The 10,889-nt window shown below is 41.6% G+C and overlaps 2 protein-coding genes across 2 annotated transcripts; one reads left to right on the forward strand and one right to left on the reverse strand.

Annotated features, from left to right (window-relative positions):
* Positions 1-103: 103 nt before the first annotated feature.
* Positions 104-5,220, forward strand: best1 (bestrophin 1). The gene is made up of 10 exons (XM_023422601.2): positions 104-321; positions 635-938; positions 1,890-1,984; positions 2,163-2,396; positions 2,588-2,742; positions 2,863-2,940; positions 3,273-3,425; positions 3,528-3,608; positions 3,700-3,851; positions 3,929-5,220. Exons 2-10 carry the CDS (start codon positions 787-789, stop codon positions 5,004-5,006), a joined length of 2,178 nt encoding a protein of 725 aa, XP_023278369.1. The 5' UTR covers positions 104-321; positions 635-786; the 3' UTR covers positions 5,007-5,220.
* A 2,311-nt stretch (positions 5,221-7,531) lies between these two features.
* fth1b (ferritin, heavy polypeptide 1b) lies at positions 7,532-10,765 on the reverse strand. The gene is made up of 5 exons (XM_023422603.2): positions 10,619-10,765; positions 9,302-9,405; positions 9,037-9,183; positions 8,669-8,794; positions 7,532-7,889 (listed from the first exon to the last, which is right to left on the reverse strand). The coding sequence occupies exons 2-5, from the start codon at positions 9,401-9,403 to the stop codon at positions 7,731-7,733; spliced, it is 534 nt and encodes a 177-aa protein (XP_023278371.1). The 5' UTR covers positions 9,404-9,405; positions 10,619-10,765; the 3' UTR covers positions 7,532-7,730.
* Positions 10,766-10,889: the final 124 nt, after the last annotated feature.

Raw genomic sequence — 10,889 nt, forward strand, 5'->3', positions numbered from 1 at the left:
GAAGTGGCTGAAATTTGGTTTCATTAAGTCATATTTCCAAAAGTCTGAACACAACTACTCAGCAGTTATGCCTGTAACCAACCTATTTGTGGCAGTGTGGGTGCTCTGCTGTCCTCAGATTTGTTCAGATTAACAGGACCTGGACTCACAATGCAGCTTTGTTGCTGAAACAGATTAACACATCAAGTGACCGGAGGTGTACGAGTCCCTTGCTCTCTTTTTCTTTCCTGCTTTCCTTTCTCCAACATTCTCCACAGACGCTGCCGACACACATCTCGAGCCACAGTGAGTGCGAAAGGCCAGACGTTTTCATATTCAGTGGTGAGTAACCACAACTTCACAGTCTTGTGTTTTAGTTGGCAAATTTGACCTCTTGTGACCCTCAAATATTGTATTAGCCTGTTGTAGCTCTGCAAACATCTCCTCAGATGTAGCGGGTTTTTTCAGATCTATGAAATGTGGAAAATTATGAAGTGTGTAGAAAATGGAAAATAAAATGTAGTGGATTTAGCTTGGCTTTCTGTTCTCTGTATCTCAATGCAATATGAGTGTATAAACTAAATATGTGGATTATAGAATAAGTAATAAACATATCTCAACCAAGCTTCCTGTTTTGTTTTGCTGAACAATTTAGGATATGAGACCTCACTGGCCTTATGAGATCCAGGCTGATCGCTGACGTTGAGCTACGACGAAGCACAGAAAACAACATCACACTGGTTTCCTTTATGTCAGGCCACAGACAGCCAGCAAGTTGGCCAACGAAGCGCAGCAGCAGGAGCAGCAATGACAGTAACGTACTCCCGCAGGGTTGCTGATGCAGGTCTGGGAACCTTCTTTCACCTGCTCCTGCGATGGAAAGGCAGCATTTATAAACTTCTCTACAGAGAGCTCATCATCTTCACTCTGCTCTACTACTTCTTCAGTATTGTTTATAGGTACTCGCCCAAGAGAAAACACTGAGCTTCAGCTGCCATTGTTCATGTCCTCCACTCTGCAGAGAGCCTGACCCATACTGGATTTTTATTCCTTATATTGATATTTTTCTGATATTAATTTTTCCCTTTGTCAAGGCCACACATACATACTGAGGAAGACATTCTCCAGTTGAAAAATACTCCTGTCAGTGCTCTCTAGTGGTCAAACTATGTAATGTTCTCAAATATTTGATAAGTCAGTATCGGCCAATACATAGACCAGGGCTGATTCATCAGGTCTCATTGTGACATTATTTAACAGTATGTATTCACTCAACAAGGAGGTTTTAGAGTTTTAGAGAACAACTGTTTACATCACAGGTTCGATACACCAGACCACCAAATATTTGCTCAGTTTCCTGCAATAACAAGATTATATTTCACATTATAATGATTTTTCTCATTATTACAACATACTAAATGAATAAGACTGGACCTTTTTTTTTTTTATTCTAACATATGGATGTTACTTCTCACGACAACAAACTAACTTATGTTATAAAGAGAAAACTTTCTTGTTTTAATGAGAGAAGTTTGAATGTTGTTATAGTGAGAAAGGTTTTATTGTTTTAAAGAGACATGTTGACTGTAATAACTGGAACATTTTGTGATATAACAAGACAAAATGATGCTAAGAAACAGTTAACATTTAAAAAGGGTTTAATTAGGTATTTTCTTATAATGAGAATATGCCATGATAACACGAAAAATATGTTGTTACAATATGAAAAGAACCTTTTTAAAACAAGAATATTTTCCACTCATGAGGTAACAATACTTTTTTTTTTTTTTTATCATGGTGGGAATAATATGCTGCCATACGTTAGAGCAGAAAAAGAGTGGTTCCGGTTCTTGTCACAGGTCTCTCCTCAGTTGTCATAGATGGGACTCAGCAGATGTTTCCTTCACCAGGTTTGTGTTCAATGATGACCAGAAGAGGCTGTTTGAGAGGCTGTCCATATACTGTGACCGCTATGCAGAGCTCATCCCAGTGTCCTTTGTGCTGGGTGAGTCTGAGGCTGATTGTTTTACACCTTGTTGATGATGATAGTTTAACTGCACCACCATCTCATTTAAATCTGAATGATCGTCCAAACATGTGCAATACTCATGAGGAAATCTAAATTCCTGGAAACCACCACTGCAGACGGCCTCTAACGCCACAATTTTGACATTTTTAACCAGGTTTCTACGTGACCTTGGTCGTGTCCCGTTGGTGGGGCCAGTTTGAGAATGTCCCCTGGCCGGACCGCCTGGCAGCATTAGTGGGTGGTCATGTTCGTGGGGCTGACGAGGCGTCCAGGCTGACCCGCCGAACTCTGATGAGATACGCCAACCTGTCTGGTGTGCTCATCTACCGCTCTGTCAGCACAGCCGTCTACAAGAGGTTCCCCACCATGGAGCACCTGGTGCAGGCAGGTACGAAGTGGTGGTGAAACCACTTAAACTCACTGCTCATTGGCCTGCCAGTCTTGTCACATACAACACAACCACACCCAGAGCTGCTGGCTCTGTTTGCACTGTTTAAAGTCATGAAGACACTGGTGTGGTGCTTTCTCTGTTTATGCTGTTTCGGCTGCTTCTATCTCCACGCCGTGTTTGTCTTTCAGGTTTGATGACATCAGAGGAGCTGAGGCACCTGGAGGACTTACCCTCTCCTCATAACAAGTTCTGGGTCCCGTGCATGTGGTTCGTCAGTCTGGCTCTGAGAGCTCGGACTGAGGGTCGCATCAACAATGACGTGGCGCTCACAGCCATTCTCACTGTAGGTGTTCATGTGCATCCGTCTGCAGGCCAGCAGAGCGTCGTCTCTTGGATAAAATCTTGTCTTTGAAGCATTTTTTTAAAAATGGTTTCTCCATGTCCTGCTTTTTTCTCTGTTCAGGAGTTGAATAGTTTACGGGCAAAGTGTATGAAGCTGTACGGTTATGACTGGATCAGCCTGCCTCTTGTCTATACTCAGGTCTTGTTGATGCTTTATACTGTGGCAGTAGAACAAATAGATTTAGTAGTTTTCATTTAGTGATAATTACACAATGATTATGTGTTAGAAAAATAAACAACCCTGCCAATGATTGTGACACTAAGCCAAAATGAGGCTACTGGTTTTACTAAAAAAAAATTTAATTGTGTTCTTAAAGTAATCATCAGGTACCTGAAGTGATTCACTTGGTTTAATCAAAATTAAAAACTTAACCAAAAGAGCAATAAAACAACTCTTCTAGAGACTTGGTAAATCTTTTTTCTGCGGTTGCTGCGAAACACTGCTGGACTTGACAAATGTTTTTTAATTAGGTGGTGACAGTTGCTGTCTACAGCTTTTTCCTGGCTTGTCTGATTGGTCGTCAGTTCTTGGATCCAGCTAAGGGTTACCCGGGTCATGATCTGGACTTCTACCTGCCTGTGTTCACCCTGTTGCAGTTTTTCTTCTACGTTGGTTGGCTGAAGGTGAGGAACATCAGATTGTTTGTGTGATATAGTCACAGTGAAATTTGATTAATTTGTCAAATCCTGAGCTGTATTGTTGACCTTTTCTTTTCATGGTCTCAGGTGGCCGAGCAACTCATAAACCCTTTTGGTGAAGACGATGATGACTTTGAGACCAATTGGCTTGTTGATCGCAATTTACAGGTTTGGATCTAAACTGTTTGTTGGTTGTTTTTTATCAGCTGTAGACAGCAGCTGTCTTGTTGTACCTGCTGTCATTTTCATCGTGTCCCAGGTGTCCTTGTTGTCTGTGGATGAGATGTACGATAGCCTGCCGCTGGTTGAGAGGGATATGTACTGGAATGAGTCTGAGCCTCAGCCTCCCTACACTGCTGCCAGTGCCGAACACCGCAAACCCTCCTTCATGGGCTCAGCCCTGGATATCAGGTTCAGTAATGTTTTTATTTCCTGGTACACAATTCTGAAATACGCTGTCATGTGACCATCTGTGTGATCTAAACCAGTGTTCCTAAGGAGGAGATGGAGTTTCAGTCCAATCTGGAGCAGATCAAAGAACATGAAGAAGCCAATTACTCCACCCCACTGCTGGGAGGGCTGGGTCGTCTTCTTGGTGTCCAGTCCCCTAACTTTCCTCGCTCCTCCCGGGTCTCTCTGCTGCGCCGCCGTCCTGGAGCTCCACTAAGTCGCTTCCCTCTTTACCTGCACCCAGAGGCTCCATCAACTCTGGGTCAAGTTCGCCAGCCTTTGAACCATGAGCGAGATCCAGACTACGCCTTCTCCACCATGCCCTTGTACGAGAGACCAGGTTTCTACAGCTGCCCACAAACACCCATCCACTGCGTGCCCCCTGCAGTGCCCCGCCCTCGACCCGCCCGGAGAGCCCAGAATGAATGGGATCGCAGCTGCAGCTCCCTCGCCCCTCCAACGGTGGGCTCACAGCTGCTGCCTCCTGACACCCCAAACCATGTCCCCCCACCGCCATCCTCTGCTTTCCCCTGGCTGAGTGAGGATGGGGAGATGCAGAGTGCCCCTACCTTCTCCTTCCCTGACCCTCTACCTGAACTCTGCCCAATATCTAAACTCAGACCAGGACACGGCCTGCTGTCTCGCCGGCCTCCCCCTCCTCGCCTTACTTTGGACAACCTCCCCTCAGCCGACAGCCAGCCTGGACCCCCGAGTGCTCGAGCCGCAGGAAGCGGAGGAGAAAGGGTGTTCTCGTTCACTCCTCCCTCTCGAACAGCCGCAGCAAATCCCAGTAATCCCAACAGCAGCTCTAGCAGCATTAATGCAACAAGCACCAACGGCGCTGGCACGACGGGAACTCTCTGCAACGGTACAAGTCACAGTAATTTTAGTAACCATGGGAGCTTCAGCGCCAACATGAGGGCAAGCAACGGGGGCACCAACGGCGGGCTGAGCAGTAACATGAACACAGTTTCCACTTCAGCGTCATCGCAACAAGAAACCAATCAGCAAAACTCCCCCAATGATTCAGGAATCTCACTGGCTGAGGGGGACCTGCTGGGCGTCTTGGTGGATGGTGGGGTGAACAAGGCGGCAGGAGGCAGGGAACAAGATTGACACACTGTTTTTATACCACGTGTGGCATTCAAAATATTTCTCACACACACACACACACACACACATACACACACACAGGTACTGACCTATCTTACATCTGAAAGGCATTACATCATCTAAAGCCATACACACAATTGAAAAGGATTTGTTGCAAACACTGAGTTAATCTCTTACTTCCTGACAAACTCTTCCAGAAGAATTAACCTACTTGTAATGCAAAAAGCACCTTATGAGATTTAACCGTCAACATGTGAAGGAAGAATAATAAATACTTTACAGTTTCTGCTGAGACTCAAATGAAAAGAGGCCAAAATGTGTATATTCTTAAACTCTAGAAGTCTTAGCAGTTTCCATCAGTGTACTCTTAATAAATATTACTTATCACATTATGCTTCTTTTGTCATTTTAACAAGAATTTTTTCAATAAAAAATTTAAACCTGCAAATAATTTGTATAGTACTTTATTTTCTTATTATTCAAGGATACTGTATAATTCACACCAACATATATTCATAAAACATTATATAAAGCATCTGCAGAGAGAGGCAATCTGTCCAACAACGAAATAGCTGAGGAAACATTTGTATGGCTTTCACCTGCTTATCTACATCAGTGTGCCCAGATAACATTAGAATTGATTTAAAGAAATTACTGTACGGTCGCCTTACTGAGTCGCCACCTGCAGTTAACCCACAAAACATGAGCAATTCACCTCATACAACTGGCGCATTTAAAGGAGCCACTCTATTTCATGGGTACACTCACTGACAGGCAGTTTGACATGAATACGATGTGCATATACTATATATGGAGGGTTAAGTGTGCCATCTTAAAGTGGCATTTTCAAAGATTTTCATTTAAATAAGTGTCTTTTAAGTCACTGTCGCAGAATGAGGTAACACAATGGCGACTGACCCTATGATCCAATGATGACATTATATACTGTAGAAGTCCTTGCATTTTAGTTTTATGAACTGGGAGTCTGGTATGACTCGCAAAATCACAAGGAACACGAGTCACTAACACAGAGTTAGTGATACAAGTAGATGTCACCAAACATAAGAAAGAGACCAATACTTTAATTTCTAACCTCTGTAATTCATAACCTCAGTCAATTATCAATTTGGTGATTTGTTTTGAATGTATCAGTAAAAAAAAAAAAAACAACAAAGAGGGACATCGAACATGAATTTAAATGAAACTCACAAAAGAACGTACAAATTAGTTAAATTATAAATAAATGGGCCAATAAATTCATTATATTATATTATTAATCATATTGTTTTTAAATTATGGACTATTCTATTTACTAATGTGTCATCCAAATTACTTGTTTTTGCTTTGCTCTTTAGTTTAATTTCATTCTGTTTAAAGACATGCAACCACTGTACCAGGACTTAAAATTAGGGATCCAAAACACAGAGCAGCGGCTGTCTGTAACAGGAATGATATATGTTGTACATAAAGTGATTCTACAGCAATGCTTCCCAATGTTCGTAAAAACAGAGGCATGGCCTTTGTGTGGACAGGAATTGTTAACAGTTAAACCAAAGAGCAATTGTTCTTTCTAGGGCCATTTCAAGAGAGGTAAAAGTATCCAGCATTCACAACAAAAAAAAAAAAAGATAAAAAGGTTTGATAGGAGTCAACCCCCAGGTTGGGTTAGACCTAAATTATTTTTTATGTGACACACTGGCTAAGAGTGGAAAAACTTAAACTGTAAATGCTAATATCAGGAGACAAATGTGGAAGCAGTGGGATGGAATATCATAAGACACATACAACAATACATGGAGTAACAAAAAGTGTGCTTTGAAGTTATTTTCAAATCCACTTTTAAAGTATTGAATTCATTTCCATGTCATTGTGATTTTACATATTATAAAAGCCTTTAAATGTTCTAGTGGCAAAGTCCAGCCTCCATACACTTACTGCTCAAAGAGAAGAAAATATTTTAAAAAGCTGATTTCAAATTGCAGTTCAGACATTAAATTGTTGTTTTAGGCACCATACCACGATCAGTGAAGATGTGTATAAGAGACAGGTGTATGGAGGCTGGACTTTGCCACTAGAACATTTAAAGGCTTTTATAATATCGACACCCTCTTAAAATAATGGCCTAAGTCATGTTTTGACAAAAATGTTTTTTTTGCCTAAATCACCCCCTCATGATGCTGGCCACCTCTGGTAAAATCGCCTGAATCCTCAGTTGAGGGGAACATGCAATTCTACCCCCGGTTGTATAATGGCCTATGTCAAAAGTGTGACTCTTTTGTTGAGTTTTTTGTGTTTCCTGAAAAACCTGAAAAAATGACTTAGGCCATTATTTTAAGAGGGTGTCGATATTATAAAAGCCTTTAAATGTTCTAGTGGCAAAGTCCAGCCTCCATACACTTACTGCTCAAAGAGAAGAAAATATTTTAAAAAGCTGATTTCAAATTGCAGTTCAGACATTAAATTGTTGTTTTAAGCACCATACCACGATCAGTGACATATATAAGTATGAACACATAATAAGCAATAAATAAAGGTCTGTTCAGTTTTTATTTCTACAAAACACATCTATGATAGTTTGTAAACTGGAATGTAACATCAAGTGAGGTCTGGAGTAATCCAGTTTAGAGAGCTATATATGGCTTTTGCAAACATATGTAGTGCATGTACAGGATTTGGGGGCAGGCTTGCATGCAGAGGTGAGCAGGATGATCAGTGTCACACTGTAGTTTAACTGCCTTCTTCCGCCATGGTGTGTTTGTCAAAGAGGTACTCGGCCATGCCAGTCTGAGGGGCTCCCATGTGACGCAGGTTTGAGATCCAGTCAGCGAGCTGTTTGATAGATTTCACCTGCTCATCCAGAAAATGTGTTTCTATGAAGTCACACATCTGTGGAAAATAAATGACAAAATGTTGCTTCTTATTAGACTCTCAGATCCTCTAAATGGCAGGTATTGTATGTTTCACGCCACAGAAACATACAATACCTGCACAGCATCCGGCTGTGGCTCCATTGCAGTTTCAATCTCCACCAGAAACGTTTCATTAGTGTTTGTTCTCCAGCGGACTTCAGCTTTTTTAGATGTTTTGGTGACATTTCTTGTGTTTTACAAGCATGAATACAGGTTTGCAGGTTATTTAAATGTGTAACAGGTCAGCTTTTGGGCAGTACTGAATATGACAACCTGTTCTCTGCCATCACTTGTTTTAAATGTCAGTACACCCACTCTCACAGCACGGCTGCTGTCATTAACCCCTTTGTTGATATTGCCTGACAATGTTGTGATGATAAAATAATGTTTTTATTTACAACCCAGCAGCTTGGTAATGAGTGCTGGTCGTTGTCCGATGACAGAAAATACGTAAACGAAAACAGCTATATTGTGAATTTGGCCATATTAACCAACAGAGTATAGCTGATCACACAAACTGAGGTTGAATGGGCGGTTTAACCCTAACCATAATCCTAACCACTCGCTAACTACAAACACCAAAAACAAGTTTTGCTGTGTCAAGAAACAAATGAAATGTATCATTAAAATTAATATTAAGTCAAATGCCAATAGTGCTGAGTAAAATGGCAGCAGATTGTTTCCTGCAGCTGTAAAAGGAGCTGGGACGTGACAGAGCCGGAGCCTGTGTGCATTAGCCCTTAGTTTGCTGCTTACATGAGGATCGTTGTGATCAGTTGCCATTTTTTGCAGGTCCAGCAGAGATTGGTTTACGCTTTTCTCCAGCTGCAGGGCACACTCCAAAGCCTCCAGGCCACTCCCCCACTCATCTCTATCAGGTTTCTAAGACAGACATAAATAATTCACCACAATTCAATACTCATGATATGCTGAGTCCACTAAAATAACCAACTGATAGTTAACCATTTTATCATAAAATGGTACTTGCACCATATTTAATAAACATTTAAAAAGTATCTACAAAAGCCCCTTTCTTTACCCAACCTGCTGTGAACATTTTTTTTAATAAAACTGACATTCTTGACACTGTAACATTGTTTAGTAGAAGAAGCGTCAGTTCATACCCTGATGTCCTGCAGAAAAATCCTGCCTCCTCTCTTGTTCTGCAGACTCATCAGCTTCTCTGCATGTTCATTCTCCTCTTTGGACTGTGTGCGAAAGAACTTTGCAAAATTTGGCAGGGATTTATCATCCCTATCAAAGTAGTAGGCCTAAAAATGAACAAAAAGAAAGATGAGAAAGCATTCGTTTCATCACAAGCAGCAGTGAGCTATGAGCGCTGAGCAGAGAAGATGCACATCAAGCTGCTGGCTTGAAAGCGTTTCTTACCATAGAGAGATAAACATAGGAGGCATACAGCTCCAGGTTTATCTGTCTGTTAATGGCAGCCTCGCAGTCCTGGTGGAAGTTTTGTCGGATTTGCGAACTCATTTCTGTATGGATTATAACAAAGAATAAGTGAGTGAACAAATTTCCACGACACTCTTCTGCTAGTCAAATTTAAGGCAGTACATATTTGTATAGGCACATTTTAAAAGTACAACAAGCAAAGACCTTTCAGACAACTGCTAATAAAAGACCTGGACGGATACTTGAACTCAGCTGATGCAGTATATGTTGCATCACGAACCACCGCCAAAAGACAAAAGCACTTTGGAGCACAGCTGACACTGGCTGATGATACTTTACCCCTCCACCATCCCTGCCAACATCACCAGACTCATCATTCTTCTCACTACACTTCACTGAAGAGCTTGCTAAACAGAATCAGTGGATTTCCATAAAGACTTCATGAAAGCATGCACACCATTCAAGTAACTGCTATTCACCATTCAGATGGGCAAACGGGTTTTCCTCACTTATTCTAGTTGTATCTATCCATGCAGCTCATGTTGGGTTTTACTTGCACGTTTTAAGATATCTGCCCTTGAGATTTCTGCCTTGACCCCAAAACAGTGAATGGAAAATCAAAACACTTTACATTTAACCATTTAGTTTACATGCAGCAATTTCTCCGGGCAATCCACCTCACTGTGAACAGTTTTCAGTAAAATAACTTCTTTCTAACAAAGAAAATGCCCAAAGGAAGTGACTCCCGAGTATCCTGATTGGGTACGCTGACCCTTTGAGGGGACACCTGCATTCATATTGATTCAGACAAACTGACCTTCACCTCACAATTTAACTACATGAAAAAATGATAAAACGTGTGTGTTTAAGTGAGACACTATCGGTCAAAGCCACTTTCAAACTGGCTTAACAGCTTTTGTCTTCGAGTCGCAGCTAATAACTATGTTCACAAAACTGTGGATGGTATGAGGCACAGACTGTTTACCTGCTTATGTAAAGAGACGTTGGGTCAAGGTGGGCTGATAGCAAGGCTTGCTAACATGGTTGCTAACTTCAACACAAAACTAAAAAGGGAAAAGTTTCCTTGACTGTGGCGATAATGCTGACTTTATCGATCACATGTTATTCTACCACACCGGGCAGCTAACTGACGACAGCTACAAGTTACGTTACCAGATCTGAATAACGTTGCCAAACACAGTTAGCAACCATGAATTCATTAATCCGACAGACAACACGACAGGTAGGCTAACAACTTACAGCATAAATGAGCATCGAGCTGTGACACAAACATACCTGGTTTGTCGATCTGGGACTTCTCGCAGACGTGAGTAGTTGTGTAGCAGTGCAATATTTCCGACCTTAAATTTCCAGCCACAGAAGTTATTCTGCAGAGCAGCTCACGTTACCGGTCTGTATGAAACGTTAGGTCGCTCCCTCCGCTCTTTCTACGTTAGCGCAGTCAGTGTTGCCAGATTTGACAGACAAAAAGTAGCCAACGCAAAGTCTACAAACTACCTAATTTTGCTACAACAAAGTCGTTAGGATGATGTTACATTAAACGATA

This window comes from Seriola lalandi, unplaced genomic scaffold (assembly GCF_002814215.2).
Source record: "Seriola lalandi dorsalis isolate HSWRI2012SDOR001 ecotype SW California unplaced genomic scaffold, Sedor1 jcf7180002054682, whole genome shotgun sequence".
Classification (NCBI taxonomy): Eukaryota; Metazoa; Chordata; class Actinopteri; order Carangiformes; family Carangidae; genus Seriola; species Seriola lalandi.

Coding starts and splice junctions, on each gene's coding strand:
- best1 (XM_023422601.2), top strand. CDS start 787: ATGACAGTAACGTACTCCCGCAGGGTTGCTGATGCAGGTCTGGGAACC. Junction 2,397..2,587: donor GGAGCACCTGGTGCAGGCAG/GTACGAAGTGGT, acceptor TTTGTCTTTCAG/GTTTGATGACATCAGAGGAG. Junction 3,609..3,699: donor TTGTTGATCGCAATTTACAG/GTTTGGATCTAA, acceptor ATCGTGTCCCAG/GTGTCCTTGTTGTCTGTGGA.
- fth1b (XM_023422603.2), bottom strand. CDS start 9,403: ATGAGTTCGCAAATCCGACAAAACTTCCACCAGGACTGCGAGGCTGCC. Junction 9,184..9,301: donor CCTATGTTTATCTCTCTATG/GTAAGAAACGCT, acceptor GTTCATTTTTAG/GCCTACTACTTTGATAGGGA. Junction 8,795..9,036: donor TTTTTCTGCAGGACATCAGG/GTATGAACTGAC, acceptor TGTCTGTCTTAG/AAACCTGATAGAGATGAGTG.